The sequence below is a fragment of the Phyllobates terribilis genome, unplaced genomic scaffold, assembly GCF_046119375.1.
Source record: "Phyllobates terribilis strain yellow unplaced genomic scaffold, ASM4611937v1 Scaffold_1__5_contigs__length_1240528914, whole genome shotgun sequence".
Taxonomy (NCBI): Eukaryota; Metazoa; Chordata; class Amphibia; order Anura; family Dendrobatidae; genus Phyllobates; species Phyllobates terribilis.
Genome location: NW_027362761.1, coordinates 495158974 through 495177562, shown reverse-complemented (window position 1 = coordinate 495177562; position 18589 = coordinate 495158974). Strand labels below are relative to the sequence as shown.

Genomic DNA, 18589 nt, shown 5'->3' with positions numbered 1-18589 from the left:
GTGCTCAGCCTAGAGCGCCGGATAAATGTTACGTAAAATGTTCCCAATAAAAGCTTCAACTCAGTCCTCAAAAAAAGCTAGTCCCCACTCAGATCCGTCATCTGTTAAAAATATAAGGGACTTCCAAGTTACTGGTAGCAGAAAGGCTCTGGAAAAGCGAAATGGCCCTTGCCCCCCAAAAGAAATTCAGAAAATTTTGTGCTCCCAAATCCAAATGCCTATTCTACAATAATTTGTTCTCCAATTGTCAAATAGCGCTCCGTCCCTCCCAGATCTCACCGTATGGCTAAGTGGTACGATACAGCCACATATGGGGTATTGCCACTTTTAGAAGAAATTGTGTGACACATTTCGGCACCATTTTTACCCATTGCCCTGTGTGAAAATGTAAAATCTGAGGGTAAAACATTTTTTTGTGGTAAAAATATAATTATGCTTTTTTCACTGCCCAATGGTATAAATTTAAGAATTAAAAAATACTCACTACTTCCCTAGATGAATTCCTTGAGAGGTGTAGTTTACAAAATGGGGTCACTTGTGGGGGTTTCTGCTGTTTCGGCATGTCAGCGACTCTTCAAATGTGACATGGTGTCTGCCACCTATCCCAGCCAACATAGCGCTCCTTTCTCTTCCGAACCCTGCCGTACACCAAAGCAGTGGTTTTCCCCCACATATGGGGCATCGGCGTACTCAGGAGAAATTGCACAACAAATTTCATGGTGCAATTTATCCTGTTACCCTTATGATAATGCAAAATTAGGGAATGAAAAACATTTTTTTGTGGAAAAAATGTGAATATTTTATTTTTACGGCTCAATATTATAAACTTCTGTGAAGCGGCTGGGGGTGCAAGGTGCTCACCACACATCTAGATAAGTTCCCTAAGGGGTCTAGTTTCCAAAATGGTGTCACTTGTGGGGGGTTTCCACTGTTTAGGCACATCAGGGGCTCCCCAAATGCAACATGGCGTCCACTAATTATTCAAGCAAATTTTACATTCAAAAAGTCAAATGGCGCTCCTTCCCTTCCGAACCCTGCAGTGCGCCCAAACAGTGGTTTGCCTCCACATATGGGGTATCAGCATGTTCAGGAGACATTGCACAACAAATTTCATGGTGCAATTTTTCCTATTACCCTTATGATAATACAAAATTAAGGGATGAAAAACGTTTTTGTGGGAAAAATGTGAAAATTTTATTTTTACAGCTCAATATTATAAACTTCTGTGAAGCACCTTGGGGTTGAAGGTGCTCACCACGCATCTAGATAAGTTCCCTAAGGGGTCTAGTTTCCAAAATGGTGTCACTTATGGGGGGTTTCCACTGTTAAGGAACATCAGGAGCTCTCCAAACGCAACATGGCGTCTGCTAATTATTCAGACAAATTTTACATTCAAAAAGTGTAATGGCGCTCCTTCCCTTCCGAACCCTGCCGTGCGCCCAAACAGTGGTTTGCCTCCACATATGGGGTATCAGCGCGCTCAATAGAAATTGCACAAAAAAATTTGGGGTCCATTTTTTCCTGTTACCCCTGTGAAAATAAAAAAAAATTGGGTCTAAAGTAACATTTTTGTGAAAAAAAGTTAAATGTTCATTTTTTTCTTCCACATTCCAAAAATTCCTGTGAAGCACCTGAAGGGTTAATAAAGTTCTTGAATGTGGTTTTGAGCACCTTGAGGGGTGCAGTTTTTAGAATGGTGTCACTTTTGGGTATTTTCTGTCATAAAGGCCCCTCAAAGTGACTTCAAATGTGATGTGGTCCCTAAAAAAATGTTTTTGTAAATTTTGTTGGAAAAATGAGAAATCGCTGGTCAACATTTAACACTTATAGCTCCCTAACAAAAAAAAAATTTTGGTTCCAAAATTGTGCTGATATAAAGTAGACATGTGGGAAATGTTGTTTATTAACTATTTTGTGTGACATATCTCTCTGATTTAAGGGCATGAAAATTCAAAGTTTGAAAATTGCAAAATTTTCGCCAAATTTCCGTTTTTTTCACAAATAAACGCAAGTGATATCGAATAAATTTTACCACTATCATGAAGTACAATATGTCACGAAAAAAACAATCTCAGAATCAGGGGGATCCGTTGAAGCGTTCCAGAGTAATTACTTCATAAAGTGACAGTGGTCAGAATTGAAAAGATTGGCCCGGTCACGAAGGCAAAAACAGGCTCTGGTGCGAAGTGGTTAAAGCTTTCCATTGCAGTTTATCTGCCTAAAACTGCAATGAAAATCTGAAGAAACATTTCAAGGGAGAACCTGGACTCCGGTACAAGTATCTAAAGAGTCGTGTCACAATTTTTTTTTTATTTTTAATATATAAAATAAACCCCCCAGATTTATTTACAGTCAGTTCCCATCACTGTACTGTGCTCTTGACCCAAGAAGTTGCTTTTTTTGCATCGTTCTTATTGGACTCCTGAAAATTTTCGGCGTATCTCTCTCGTGCTTTCTCCCAGTTCTTCTGATTCCGGGTAGAGCTCTGAATATCTTCAACAGAAGAGGCGTTATGAGCCCCCAGGCCCGCCTGCTTCTTATGCAGCTGGAGGTGGATCTGGTGATAAAACAAAAGTGTTTATTAAGCTGGGTGCACATGCTGCTGACTTTTCTGTTGTCAATGTCAAAGAAAAATTTGGAATCAATCTACATGATTATTTGCCACAATTTGCACCCAATACGTTGCAACGTGTAAAATCTGTGATAAATCCTCAGCAGAACAGACATGCTGCAGATCTGCATAATATGGAAAGAGTGTTAAATACCTCAATCACATCTATCGTACTGTAAATTTCCACAGATTTTTGATACAGAATTAGCACCAAAAAGAACATGTAGTAAGTCAACCTTTTCCCATCTTACAATATATGGAGTACATGGCCAGTGCCAGCTGCGTTATACAGCTGGCTCCTGCCTCTAACTGTAGGGATTGGACCCAGCTCTGAGCACTTCAGCTTAACCCCTTAGATGCTGCACTAAAAAGTGGTTAGACACGGGTGAGTTGTCATGGCCGTTGGAGGCCTTTGTATTCCTCTCATGAAGCCCAGCATCTATGGGACAACCACTCTACAGTGTTTCTGTATTGTGTGTTGAAACACACAAAATGTTAAAAGCATTCTCAATAACTTACCGGGTTTTTCATTCCATCGCCGGATTTGCCGAGCCCTTCTCCTTTTTTCCATCCCATCTTCTCTAGCATCTGTCTTCCTTTGTTGCTGTCATTAATTTCTCTGCAAGAATGAAACTACCATTAAAACTGGCTCAATGACAAATACGTGAGAAAAGTCCAGTCACGCTATATATAAAAGTTTCTTGGTTGGTTTTAGTGTGGATTTTTAATAATGACATATATAAAAAAGTAATAAAATTCATGATCCCCCCCCCTCCTCCCCCCAAACATACACATGTACTGATGCTGGGGCGTCATCTCTCTGGAACGTGCCTTCACTCCCCACCACTTTCCGGCGTCTTCCGGCTCGGTCTTTGTATTTTGAGTTTTTCAACACTTTATTGTCTTCATATTCAACAGTCTAAAAAGTGATGAAATACAATATTCATCGATCTCTTAGATGTAGTTTTTAACCTTACCATCTGAATGCATCCTAAGGGTATGTGCACACGTCTTTTTGGGAAGCTGAAGCGTCTGCTTTGGTGTCTCTATGGCCATTTTCGGTGAACAGTGGATACATTTACTGGACAAAATTGTATGATTTTATTATACTTATGCACTAAATGTATACGGTGCTCACTGGGCAGTCTAATTATTAAAATCGCATCAAGTGCACACCACTAGGAGCAATTAAATTAGGGATAGGAAATAAAGTAACATGATGCGACTTAATTAAAAAATAACTTTTATAGGTATATTAAAACTCTACTAACAAAGAGGTATAACTCATGAAATCAGGTCATCTTAACCAGACGCATAGACAATATGGTCTTTCACAATATTACTCTGAACCACTAGTTTTGCCATCTCTCTTTGTCAGTAGCGTTTTAATAAACCAAAAAATGTGACATCACCTTCTTCACTCCCTGGTCCTAGGATCTAAGAGGTAAAATTTTTCCTTGTGGAGAGTGACAAGCCAGGCCTGGCATGTCAGAGTGTGGAGACTTATATGCCATGCATATTCTTCTGGGAAATTATCCTCCTGGCTTTTATCCTAATTCATATGACAAGGCTCGTTAAAAGGGTCGATAGTGACTTTTAGGATTGCTGCTTCCAATAGGTGGCACTAGAGGTCTAGTCCTCTTCTGGTCTGAAGAGGCAATTTGCATATTTACTCCCCGTACCTAATTTACACTTTTATGCACCTCTATGGGTGCCCTATTACAACCTTAGTGCTTTAAAGGAGCACTCCAGTATGTTATGGCTTGTGGAAAGTGGAGCACAGTATTTTTCTGGAGCGTTCCTGTAAGGCAAAATAACCTGTTTTACTTGTAAGATTCAGGTGTACATCACAGCTTATTCATGCAGTCAAGAACAGTCAGTCACTGGTAAAGGGACAAGTACAGTATATTTTTCTTTTGAGGTTATAAATGTCCGTCCTATTACCTGTAAGCCATATTTGTCCCGGATTTGCTTAAGCCCCTTCCGTCGTAGTTTTTCTTTTTCCGCTTTGCTTAGGACGGGTCCAGCTGATAAAGAATAAACAGTGATCACCATTTCACCTTTATACATAACACGCAGCTATTGTTTTGTAGCCATAGACCAATACAAGTAAAATAAGCTACAAGTTAGGCCAAGTAGACACTTCATCTGTGCACATAGACTACAGTATACATTGGAAGTTTTTCGCAACGTTTGCTGTATTCCTATATCTCCACTTTCACCAAAGGCGAAGCACATGTTCCTTTGGGCAGTAAGTGTCTGCCTTTACTCTGTATGAAAGCGCTGCAGACTTTGCTTTGATATACAGAAGGACACTGGGGAAAAAATATATATACAATATGGAAAGCAGTTTTTTTTTTTTTTAACAATGCATCCCGTCCCTCCGGTGGACTGTGGCCACTGTGAAGCACATGCATCCTAAGCTTACGCACCAAACAATGGGCACAAATGCAGTGTACACCGAGCCTTACCAGAGTATTCCTCCTTCTGGTTTAGTCGCAGATGTGCTCGGACTTGTCCAGGTTCACAGCCATCACATGTTTCGCTACCAGGGTGCACATGAAATGAAAGCACAGTCTCTCCAAACTTGACCTCGTCACCGTGATGTATCATAACGGGCTCACAGATGACTTTAGGCTGAATTATAGAATAGGGGCAAAGCATTTATGATAGAAAATAGATAAGTGTAATGTCAGTTGTCTATTAGGATATTTACCGTCATTATTAGGAACAGATACACCCTTAACGTTAAGAAGTCTGCTAATCTGTGAGCACTGAGCATTGTCCAGAATTAGCACGATGTATATGGTGAGTGATTGGGTTGCATCAACTATTACCACTTTTTCTGTAATTCAGACCAGGGGATTACAGGCAGTCCCTCCAAACCTGACAATGATGGACCTTTAGTGGCCATAGGTCAGAAATCATGATACAAGGCGCTGAAGCTGTACAGTCATGGCCAAAAGTATTGAGAATGAGACAAATTGGAAAAATTACTAAGTTTACTGCTTCATTTTTTGTGATGGCAATTTGCATATACTCCTGAATGTCAAAGAGTGATCAGCTTAACAGCAATTGCTGTACTTGCAAAGTCAATATTTGCCCAGAAAATGAACTTTAACCCCCAAAACACATTTCAACATCATTGCAGTCCTGCCTTAAAAGGAGCAGCTAACATCGTTTTAGTGATTGATCCATTAACACAGGTGTGGGTGTTGATGAGGACAGGGCTGGCGATCAGTCATGATTAAGTAAGAATGACATCACTGGACACTTTAAAAGGAGGCTGGTTCTTGGTATCATTGTTTCTCTTCAGTTAACCATGGTTATCTCTAAAGAAACACGTGCAGCCATCATTGCACTGCACAAAAATGGCCTAACAGGGAAGAGTATCGCAGCTACAAAGATTGCACCTCAGTCAACAATCTATCGCATCATCAAGAACTTCAAGGAGAGAGCTTCCATTGTTGTCAAAAAGGCTCCAGGGCGCCCAAGAAAGACCAGCAAGCGCCAGGACTGTATCTTAAAACTGTTTCAGCTGCGGGATCGGACTACCAGCAGTGCCGAGCTTGCTCAGGAATGGCAGCAGGCTGGTGTGAGTGCTTCTGCACGCACTGTGAGGCGGAGACTCTTTGAGCAAGGGCTGGTTTCAAGGAGGGCAGCAAAGAAGCCACTTCTCTCCAGAAAAAACATCGGGGACCGACTGATATTCTGCAAAAGGTACAGGGAGTGGACTGCTGAGGACTGGGGCAAAGTCATTTTCTCTGATGAATCCCCTTTTCGATTGTTTGGGACATCTGGAAAACAGGTTATTCGGAGAAGAAGAGGTGAGCGCTACCACCAGTCTTGTCTCATGCCAACTGTAAAGCATCCTGAAACCATTCATGTATGGGGTTGCTTCTCAGCCAAGGGAATCAGCTCACTCACAGTCTTGCCTAAAAACACAGCCATGAATAAAGAATGGTACCAGAATGTCCTCCAAGAGCAACTTCTCCCAACCGTCCAAGAGCAGTTTGGCCCCCAACAATGCCTTTTCCAGCATGATGGAGCACCTTGCCATAAAGCAAAGGTGATAACCAAATGGCTCATGGAACAAAACATAGAGATTTTGGGTCCATGGCCTGGAAACTCCCCAGATCTTAATCCCATTGAGAACTTGTGGTCAATCATCAATAGGCGGTGGACAAACAAAAACCAACAAATTCTGGCAAAATGCAAGCATTGATTATGCAAGAATGGACTGCTATCAGTCAGGATTAGGTCCAAAAGTTGATTGAGAGCATGCCAGGGAGAATTACAGAGGTCTTGAAGAAGAAGGGGCAACACTGCAAATATTGACTTGCTGCATTAACTCATTCTAACTGTCAATATAACCTATTGGTACTCATAATATGATTGCAATTATATTTCTGTATGTGATATAAACAACAGACAAACACTAATAAAAACCAGAGGCCAGCAGATCATGTGAAAATATAATTTTGGTGTCATTCTCAAAACTTTTGGCCATGACTGTAGGGTTCCATTTCTCTTTAACTCTGCCAAAGACCACCATCCTTTTTAGCCAATATGTATGTAAAGATGCTTTGATGAACAACTGTATTTCTATTACTACATTTATGTCAAAAGTTTCTAGGATTGTGGAACAGATAATGAATGTACCTGCAGAATCGGGTTGCCATTAATGATTGTGCCATTCTGGCTGCCTTGGTCCACAAGTACGTAGCTCTGCAAACTGTGGTCAAAGTAGACTTCTGCATGAAACTAAAGACACGAGAAAAGTGGAGGATATTAAAACCATTTCCACTTATTCTATGTAGCACACACCAACAGTAGAGAAGGAAAGAAATCAGAATATTTGGGTTCTGAGATTATGTGGCTAAAACACAGCCAACTCATGACACAAAGACCATAAAAAGCTTATCGGAGCATTTTTATTTTTTCCTACACCAGCCATGAGATTGGGAGATCTCCACTCTGAAGTCTGCAGAATTATGAATGTAGCTCTGGACTATAAATGGTAATTACAACTCATTTGTAGGTGAAGCAAAGGATTTGTAAAATTACTCAACTCATTGAGACAAACTATATAGTAAAATGGAAGCACGTTCAATGTTAAAAGTTCATCAGTAACGATATGACATAAGAATTACTTCTAATACGTGCTCACCTTGCTCACGCCGACCTCTGGAATACGGATGTCATGACCCAGGTTCTTCTCTCTACACAATAAGAAAACGTGTTGGTGACAAGAAGCCATCTGAAGTGAATTTTCAGTCACATTTTCCCATTATCTGCACCTACCTTCCAATGGTGGCACTTTTCTCGGCTGTTATAATAAACAGGGATCCTTTTTGTAGCACTGGTGACCTTACCACAATCACTCGAATACATGGAGGCCAGATTTGCTCAGTGTCTGCACAAGTCACATAAACAATCATGAAGTCAGAAATGAACATTTATTCATTCTGCATAGATATACATATTTTCCCATTTACCCTTTATGTATGTTATCCTTGCCACTTGCTGACTAATAGTGTTTAGCTACATGTTTCATAGTTTTATTAAAGCTTTATTTTTCAAGACCCCATTATGCACAGATTATTGCTATAGGACATCACCATAATACTAGTAAGCTAAACTAGATATTTAGGTGATCTAAATCAGGCGCCTATTTGAAAGTCAAGATCCACAAGTGTAAAAACCCCTGAGCAATGTGGTTTGGCTAGGAAAAGCTCTAAAAGTGCCTGTTAATAACCTTACTGGTTATATGGGGTAGAACAGAATTCATGCTCTCCTGATGAAGGTGACGGAGCCAGTGTCAGAGACGCCGTATTGCCTCAGTAGGTTTACATCCGGTATGGATACATGCAATGATGAAGGCTTTATTGAAATATGTATCCGGTGTAGGCGCCATCCCAGAGGGAAATACACAATACAAGTATGTGCACTAGGGATTTATGGGGAGGTTTTTTTTTTTAGCACAAACTAAGTGAAACTATACAAATCATCCTCAAAATTTGTAGGTTCTGCTCAGTTTCTGTTCAGAAAACACTGCAAAAAGACTCAGTCTGCACAGACCCCATGGGTGTTTTTTCCTCCCGTGTCGTTTTGAGCACTTGCTTGATATTTTGTGTATTCTATTACACAATACTATTTTTTGCTGCGCTGGTCTGTTGTGTTGACTTGCACTGCCATCTATTGACAGCAATTTGGATTTAGATGTGTGGTGCGTATCTCTTTATGTGGACACCTGACCCCCCCCCCCCTCTTCAGTTTGTTTTAAAATAAACAAACCGTGCTTTACTCACCCTCCCAAGGTCCACTGCTGTGCCTCTGTCGCTATTCCTGGTGTCCGTAATATGCACTACAGAATGTGTCCAAATACGGTGGGCAAATTATTCCAGAATTTTGCAGTACTGGGCTTGATAAATATCAAATTACCAGGCATCGGATATTGTGCGGAAATCCCCTTAAAGGGAACCTGCCACCAGGAAAAAACTATTAATCTGCAGAGTAACCACACATCTGCAGCGTTCCGGTTTCAGTCATGGGAACGCTGCCGGCAAGTGTTCAGTCACCGTTCTGAGTATAGAGAACGGCGGCTGTAAAGAGCGCCCCCGACTGACTGACACTGGCTCTGCATTGGGGCCGGCTCCCAGTCCCCACTGCTGCTCCTGATATCCGTTATTGTCTGCAGCACTGACGTCACATCAAGTGTTGCAGCCGCTCCAGGAGCTGAGTGGCTCATGCTGTTAATTGGGGCAGAGCAGCTAAGCTCAATTATTGGTGGCACATGACGTCAGCGCTGCAGACAGTAACGGACACCGGGAGCAGCAATGGAGACTCAATGCTGGACCGGGGCAGGGTATTTGGAGAACATTTTTTTTTAATTACTAAGGAAACTTTTCTGAAAGGGAGAAACTCCTTTAATTTAGCAATTTTTTTTTTAAAAAACACTGCAGCTGGGTGACAACGGGTTACATCTTCGCATGAAGTCCGAGGCACGCAGTGTTACTAAATAAGCCCATAACATTATATGAGTACCTTATAAAGGATTCATACAGCATGGATTTGTAATGACAGTACCCATGAGGCCTAGTAGCATTCAGAACACAGAAATTTTTTAACATTACAGATCTGAGTATCCCAACTAGTCAGGACTGCTGTGAATTCACTGTGGATGTCACTGCTGCTAAATGTATGTGATGAAATCCTCTGTGAAAATCTACAGCCGCTCTTTATCAGGAGGAGCATCCTCACGATTTGTAATTCTGAAAAATGTTTTCTTTTCTGCAGTCAAAAAGTCTGCAGGTAGGAATGAGCGAACTCATCTGTAAAGTTCAGGGTTCGTACCGGACACCTAGTGTCTGGTACCGAACTCCGAACATGGACTTTTTCCCGGAAGTCCATTTTACTGTTCAGGTTTGGTGCCGAATAAAGTTTGCTGAAAGGATGCGGCGCAGCCAATCAACAAGCTTTTAGGCTGTGGGCCCTTTCGGAGCCATCTCAGCCATGACAAGTATTGTCATATAGCGGCCTATAATGACAAAAAAAATGTGATACCATTTTAAAAAATTGCATCCCTCAAAGTACTCAAAACCACATTCAAGAAGTTGATTAACCCTTTAGGTGCTTCACAGGAATTCAAGCAATGTGGAAGAAAAAAAAATGAATATATCCCACAAAAATGTTCATTTAGACTCAAATTTTGCATTTTCACATGGGTAACAAGAGAAAATGTACCATACAATTTGGTGTGCAATTTCTCCTGAGTACACAGATACCACATATGTGGAGGAAAACTACTGTTTGGGCGCATGGCAGGACTCAAAAGAGAAGGCGCGCCAATTGACTTTTGAAGAGCAAAATTGGCTGGAATAGATAGTGGACATCATGTCATGTTTGAGGAGTCCTTGATATGCCTAAATAGTGGAAACCTCCCACAAGTGACCCTATTTTGGAAACACCACCCCCTCAAGAAATTTATCTAGAGGTGTGGAGTCTTGAATCTACAGGTGCTTCACAGAATTTTATAATGTTGAGCAATGAAAAAATGAATTTTTCCCACAAACATGTTCCTATTGCCCCAAATTTTTCATTTTCACAAGGGTAATAGGAGAAAATAGACAGTACAATTTCATGTGCAATGTTTCCTGAGTACGCCAATACCCCATATGTGGGTGAAAACTACTGTTTGGGCGCATGGCAAGGCTTGGAAGGGTAGGAGTGCCAACTGAAATCTGGAGAGCAATTTTGGAGAGCAATTTTGGCTGGGACAGATTACAGATGCCATGTCACATTTGAAAAGCCCCTGGCATGCCAAAACAGGAAACCCCCACAAGTGACCCCATTTTGGAAACTACACCTCTGGATGAATTCATCAAGGGGTGTAGTGAGCACTTTTATCCCTCAGGCGATTCACAAAATTGTATAACATTGAGCTGAGTCAATGGAAAATTAACATTTATTTCACTAAAATGTTGCTCTGGCCCCATGTTTTCAATCTTCAAAAGGGATAATAGGAGAAAGTGGACAACAAAATATGTTACGCAATTTCTCCTGAGTACATCAACATCCCATATGTGGTTGAAAACTACTTTTGAGGCACAGTGCAAAGCCCAAAAGGGAAGGAGCGCCATACTGTAGTGCACATTTTGCGGAAATGGTTTGAAGGTGCCACGTCACATTGGAAGAGCCCCTGAGGTGCCAGAACAGCAGAATCCCCACAAGTGACCTCATTTTACAAACTAGATCTCTCAATGAATTCATTTAGGGGTGCAAGGATCATATTGACACTACAGGTGGGTCACAGAATTTTATACCATTGGACTGTGAAGAAAAAAATAATTACATTTTTAATCACAAAAATTTTGTTTTAGCCCTAGATTTTTCATTTTCCGTGGGTAAAGGGGTAAAAATGGCACTAAAATTTCTCGCACAATTTCTGCTGAACGTGGCAATACCCCATATGTGGCTGTACAGTACTGCTTAGCCACACAGCGAGACACAGTTACATAGGTTGAAAAAGACTTAAGTCCATCAAGTTCAACCTTTCTCCACCATTTTGTCACTAAATTAACTATAACCCACAATGTTATGTGTACTGAGGAAATCATCCAGCCCTGCTCAGGAGGGAAGAAACGCTATTTGACTCCTGGAGCACAAACTACTGTGGAATAGTTTGCGGACTCCATATACAGAGCCCCTAAGTGCCAGAAAAGCAGAATCCTCCCCCTCAAGTGACCTCATTTTGGAAATTACACCCGTCTTAGAATTTATCTACAGCTGTATTGACGATTTTGACTCCAGAAACAAGCAGCAGTGAATGTTGCAAATCTGCCACTGTAGTGTCCATTCCATACACTGTAGTGCCCAGTACATTGTAGTGTCCAGCTTGTGCTTCTGGAGACATGGACCCCGTAAATTAGGCAGGCTCTCATCGCTACAGAAATGCCAAATGTAGATGCTAACTGCGGTTTAGGTACATTGAGGGGCTCAGAAGGGAGGGGGGCATTTGGATTTGGGAGAACAGAATTCACTGGATTTCTTTCGGGAGGTAAGGAGCTATTTTGCGTTTCCAGAGCCTTTATATTACCACTAACATGAAAGCCCACTATAGTTATGTTAACAGATGACGGACCTGAATGGGGACTTGCTTTCTTTGTTGACTGAGTTTAAGTTTTTGTTGGGAACATTTTACATAACATTTTGGATCTCATTTATCCTGTGCGCTACATTGAACACTTACATCGGGGTTTCCATCTAAATCTCTGAGTGACGTGATTCAGATGAAACCCCCGAGGGATCCATTCACTATAATGAGGCAGCAGAGTTACTCTGGACTCCGTCTGGCCCATGTTCAGCAGTGTCCTTTTCAGCGGTGCACAAAACTGTGGCAGGCCGCGCTTCTATGCACACTTAAGACGACGGACACCGCCGGATCACAGGCCAGACAGCGTTCACATTACCTCCATCTACCTCATTATAGGGAATCTTCCGTCTGGGGTTCCGTCTGAATCACATATTTCAGAGATTTACACAAAAAACCCAGTGTAAGCGCTCAGAACAGGGTAAATGTGAGGCGAGCCTTACTGCGATCTTTGGGAGGCAGAATGAACAAATCACCAGCAGGTGAAGAATTGCTTTTATTTTTTATTTTTTACACCGTTCCTCGTGCATTATAAGTGATTACACTACTTTATTCTTCGGGTCGGTGAAATTAGAGATACCAGATTTATATTTTTTTTTTATGTTCGGCTGCTGTCACAGACTCACACACTAAAAGACGCTTTTTTTTTTTTTTTTGCAAAACAGTTTTTGCATTGCCATATTTTGAGAGCTACAGTTTTTGAATTGAGTCGACGTTTTTATTGGTACCATATTCAGGTACATAACATTTTTTGATCGCTTTCTATTCTGATTATTGGGAGGCAGAATAAACAAAAATCTGCAATTCAGAAATTGTATTTTATGGGGGTATTGTTTATGCCGTTCCGCGTGTGGTAAAATTGATAAGGCTGCTTTATTCTTCAGGTCAGTAAGATTGCAGCGATACCACATTTATATTATTTTTTTATGTTTTGCAGCTTTTACACAATAAAAACTATTTTAAAGAAAAAATAATTGTTTTTGCATAGCTTTATTCTGAGAGCTATAACTTTTATTTCTCTGCTGATGGAGCTATATGGTGGCTTATTTTTTGTGAGACTAGATGACATTTTCAGAGATACCATTTTAAATTTAATTTACATTCGACTTTTTGATCACGTTTTATTCCACTTCTTGTTCGACGGTATGATGAAAAAGCATAGTTTGCTACTTTTTTTTTTTTCATGGTGTTCCCTTTTCCCTTTTTGGTGTTTCAAAGGGTTAACTAGTGGGGCAGTTTTATAGGTCAGGTCGTTCTGGATGTGGTGATACCAAGTATGTGTACTTTGTTTATCTTTTTAATTGGATTATTATTTTTTACATTTTTTAAAACTTATTTTTTACGTTTTTTACCTTGTCCCAGGATGGTACATCAACTTTCACTGCCCTGATCGCTGATCTAATGCCCTGCAATCCTCTTGCACTGCAGGGTATTAGATCAGCGTCTCTCACACAGGGAGAAGACGTGTCAGCTCTTGCTCTCAGCAGGAGCTTAGAGGCCATCGTCCCTGGATGACCCTGTGGCTATCTTTCGGCCAGGAGTCACCATGGAAAAAAATCGGCACGAGATCGCAATCGCGTTGTGCTGATAGGAGCAGAGAAGGAGCTCCCTCTCTCTGCTATGCCAATCAATATAACTGTGGTATCAGAGGGGTTAATGTCATGTAGTGTGTGCCAATGTCCATGGCCCCGGTATCAGAGGGGTGTAATGTCCATGTAGTGTACATTATGCAGTGTGTGCCATTTTGATAAATTCAGGGTACTTTGGGTTTTAATTAAACCTATTTTCTTAAGATACAGTTGCCCCTTACTACTGATCACTGACAAGCAAGAAACTCAATGACTATATGCATATTTTAGCTCTAAATGCAAGTCAGGTCACCTTCTAGGTCAGAGTTATGAGAGGAGACGCTGCTTGCGCTGGACTCGTCCTCCTCGCTGGCCGTTTTCTCAGAGTCAGTGACCTCCCCTTCCTCAGGTTCACTGTCATCTGAAGAGGAGGCGCTGTCTACACAATCACTGCTCAGCTTAGGCCTCTTATTTCTCCCGGCAGGCTCTTCCCTGTTATACGGGCTTATTCTGTCACGGGCTGCGTTACAGGAAGACAATGTTCTCATCTCCAATGAGGCCTTGGGAAAAATTGACAATACTCAGCATAGACAGAAATCTTCGTTTTTGTAACATAATTTATTGAAAGTTGAGCTTTCCCAGAGCAATAAATGGCCAACAAAAGCAAACTCATCTTCTTCCTACAGAACCACTTATAGCAGTCACTAACATAAGCCGGCCATAAACGGAAAACAGCTGTCGTCCAAGTGTTCGTTCAGTCAACAGCTGTCTCTGCAAACCCCCTCCCATACACATGCCCACTCTGTCCAGCTAAGCATGCATGTGTCCTCTATGGGGAGAGGGGAATAAGCCACTGGCAGATTCCTCTACGGTGGCTTCTCTCACCTGGATGAAAAAAAGGATTGGACATGGGAATGCAACCTCCCGATTCTTTTCCCAATGGCGAGTTCTTTTGGGACCCAGATTGATTAGCTTATTATACAGTGTTGTGATTTCCCCTGGCCATACATTAGTGAAGTGGTGGACCAATGGATGATGTATCATTCCCCGCTGCTCTGGTCAGACTTTGAGGCCTATTATAATTAAGCCACACAAGTGAATATTGAGGAGGTGACAAAACAATGGCATGTGCCCACTGGCGCCAATCTGCCGTTCATTATAGCAGGTTCCTCAAGTATTACAAAAACATTACACCAGAGCGGTGACTGCAGATGTCCAGCTTGTAAGACAGATGTCAGCCGCTGAATAAAAGGTATATCGCCTTTATTGTCACAACAATAGGCCAACCACAAATTTAAAAAAAGTGTTTCACATTAAAGGGGTCGTCCAGTCTGCAGTCGCTCTGTGTGACTGCAGACTTATTAATCCCCTCAGTGTACGCACTGTGGGATTCGTCGGTTTCTTAGCCAGAACTGGAGGGTATGTATGAGTTATACATACAGCCGGCCAGAGCGCGTCTAGTGGGTGCGGCCTCGCACCATACACTTGGAAGAGCAATGCCATGCCTACTGGATGGCCGCGTCTCTAGACCGGGCACAGCCTCGCTCCATACAACTGTATGGAATGTACTGTATAAGCCTACTAAGGAGTAAGAAGAAAAGATACAGGAAATCGGTCACGCCGACTGCTATGGGAATGTACAACAACTACCTAAGTGTGAAATTCCCCAAGTGACTGGTGTATTATTTGCGGTCTAATTGTATATCGTACTGACCGGTCATGAATAGGAATGTATGAGATTATACCTGCAAAATTCTACTGGTATGTTACAATTCATGTCTATGTTCTGCTGCTGTGATACTGTAATTACCCTCAGGATCAATAAAGTGTCTTGAATTGTATGTGCCTGAACAAGGATTTTACCGGTGATACTATGAGTTAGGGAAACAATAAGACCACAACCTTAAAGGTGTTGTCTCACCTGAGATGTCTGCATATGCCATAATGACCAAGGGGGAGGACCACATTGCACATCACTGTCATCCAGGGTATTTGCCCTCTCCATTCATTTGTGGAGGGAGTCTCGATATTGGTGCACATGCTTGCAACGTCATTTTCGGAAAATCAATATAAGTGAGGAGAGCTGTGTATGCGTGGCCACCTCTCGCTATGGGGCCCTGTTGTCAAGACAAATGTGAATGAATCCCAAAGGCTGGATTCCCACTTATCGGACATTTATGGCATCACCCATTGATAAGCCATAAATGTCCCTATGGAAACAGCCCTAAGCAATGTTTCTATACGTTTTTTTTACATTTTCACTCTCTCCTCTATAGTCCTTCACTTTCTACCAACCCCCCTAATACCTAAACCTTGTAATGAAATGTTCATCTCTCCCTCCATCCTACCCCTCCATCTCACCTCCTCCTCCTCAGAATTGTTCTTTCATATTCAATCCTGTGTCTCCAAACCCAGACAGCCACCTCATGCTCTCTCCTGCCCGCACCTGCTAACACTGCTCCTCCTCACTGCTGGCGATATCTCACCAAACCCTGGCCCTCCTCATCACATTCCCACAGTCACTTCTACCTCTTATCTACGACCTACCACAAATTTCCGTAACCTCTCTAACCTTATACCCATCCACTCAGCCCTCGCTTTCCCAGTCCCACTAACAGGAGCTCTATGGAACGCTCGCTCTGTCTGCAACAAACTTTCCTACATCCATGACCATTTCATTACTAACAAACTCTCCTTCCTTGGCATCACTGAAACCTGGCTCACCCCCTCTGACACAGCATCTCCAGCTGCACTTTCCTATGGTGGATTCCATCTTTCCCACACACCCCGCTCCAGCGGCAAGCATGGCGGAGGAGTTGGAATCCTACTGTCAGATAACTGCTCCTTCTCCCCATTTCCACTGCCGCCCTCTGTTACTTTACCCTCTTTCGAGGCACACTGTGTGAGCATCTACTCCCCCTCTAACCAGCTGTCATTTAAAGCCCCCCAGGGCCAGCCACCACTTTCTTCAACCACTTCACTTCCTTTCCGCTGACATCCCCACTATCATCATGGGCGACTTCAACATCCTCATTGACACTTCCCACTCATCTGTCTCTAAGCTTCTATCCCTCACTTCCTCCTTCGGCCTGGCTCAGTGGTCTTCCGCAGCCACTCACAAAGATGGCCACACTCTGGACCTCATCTTCACCTGCCTCTGTTCCCTGTCTAACCTCTCCAACTCACCTCTCCCTCTATCTGACCACAACCTACTCACATTCTCTTCCCTCTCCTCCCCAGGTGCACAATCCCCACTCCACAAACTTGCACACCCTCGCAGAAATCTCAAACACCTCGACCTACACTCACTCTCTGAACTTCTCCTCCCTCTTACAGACATAAGCTCCTTACATGATACAGATGTTGCTGCTGCTTTATATAACACCACAACAGCTGCAGCCCTCAATTCGGTCACCCCCCACTCACACATACCAAAGCTCGCACAATCAACAAGCAACCCTGGCACACCAGCTTGACTAAAGAACTGAGGCTCCAGGGTTGCTGAGTGGAGATGGAAAAAGTCCCACTCCAACGAGCACTTCATCACATTCAAGCAGTCCCTCACTGCTTTCAAGTCCACACTCACTGCTTCAAAACAAACATACTTCTCATCACTCATATCCTCCCTGTCACACAACCCTAAACAGCTATTCAACAGTTTCAATTCTCTCCTCCGTCCCCCAGCGCCTCCTCCCTCTCCTCTCAGCCGAGGACTTTGCCTTATTCTTCAAGAAGAAGATTGATACCATCAAACAAAGCTTTTGCCTAAAGTCCCCACAGCCCCTTCTCATATCTACTCAATCCTCCTCCTCCAAAACCAGTTTCTCCGCCATTACGGAAGATCAACTTTCCTCTCCAAGTCACACCTCACCACCTGTGAACTTGACCCTATCCGGTCCCACCTCATCCCTAACCTTACTACAGTCTTCATGCCAACTCTAACCCACCTCTTCAACCTGTCACTAACAACTGGTGTCTTCCCCTCATGCTTCAAATATCCCTCGATCGCACCCATCCTCAAAAAGCCCTCCTTTGACCCATCCTCTCTGACTAGCTATCGACCCATATCACTTCTCCCTTACGGCTCAAAACTAGTGGAACAACACGTCCATTCAGACCTGTCCTCCCACCTCTCCTCCTGCTTCCTCTTTGACCGCTTACTATCTGGCTTCCGACCGCATCACTCCACTGAAACTGCACTGACTAAAGTCACCAACGATCTACTAACTGCCAAATCCAAGCGACACTACTCTGTTCTCCTCCTCCTGGACCTGTCATCTGCCTTTGACATTCCCTCTTACTACAGACTCTCTCATCTCTTGGCATCACAGACTTGGCCCTATCTTGGATCTCCTCATATTTAACAGACAGGACCTTCAGTGTTTCTCACACATCACCTCCTCACTTCGGCCCCTATCTTTCGATGTCCCCCAAGGTACAGCCCTAGGACCTTTACTCTTGTCAATCTACACCCTCGGCCTGGGACAGCTCAGAGTCTCACAGCTTTCAGTATCATCTCTATGCGGACGACACACAGATTTACCTCTCTGGACCTGATACCACCTCCTTACTAACCAGAATCTCACAATGTGTCAGCTATCTCATCCTTCTTCTCTGCTAAATTTCTAAAACTTAATATGGATAAAACTGAATTCATCATCTTTCCCCCAATCTCACTGAGACCCCCCATCTGACCTATCCATCAAAATCAATGGCTGTTCACTTTCCCCAGTCCCACAAGCTCGCTGCCTTGGGGTA

At 42.6% G+C, this 18589-nt stretch overlaps 1 protein-coding gene across 2 annotated transcripts in view; it reads right to left on the bottom strand.

Moving 5' to 3' along the window:
- Nucleotides 1-2147: 2147 nt before the first annotated feature.
- AGGF1 (angiogenic factor with G-patch and FHA domains 1) overlaps nucleotides 2148-18589 on the bottom strand; it is a 29422-nt gene continuing 12980 nt past the window's right edge. Inside the window, exons 6-14 of one of the 2 annotated variants that reach the window (XM_073680161.1) lie at nucleotides 14145-14391; nucleotides 7916-8027; nucleotides 7782-7833; nucleotides 7274-7375; nucleotides 5083-5248; nucleotides 4556-4638; nucleotides 3403-3530; nucleotides 3131-3230; nucleotides 2154-2557 (exon numbers count right to left, since the gene is read on the bottom strand). In XM_073680161.1, coding sequence (XP_073536262.1) covers nucleotides 2363-2557; nucleotides 3131-3230; nucleotides 3403-3530; nucleotides 4556-4638; nucleotides 5083-5248; nucleotides 7274-7375; nucleotides 7782-7833; nucleotides 7916-8027; nucleotides 14145-14391 — 1185 coding nt within the window. In that variant the 3' untranslated portion in view covers nucleotides 2154-2362. Of the gene's footprint in view, nucleotides 2558-3130; nucleotides 3231-3402; nucleotides 3531-4555; nucleotides 4639-5082; nucleotides 5249-7273; nucleotides 7376-7781; nucleotides 7834-7915; nucleotides 8028-14144; nucleotides 14392-18589 lie in introns of both variants that reach the window. The other variant, XM_073680162.1, reaches the window with a different exon arrangement.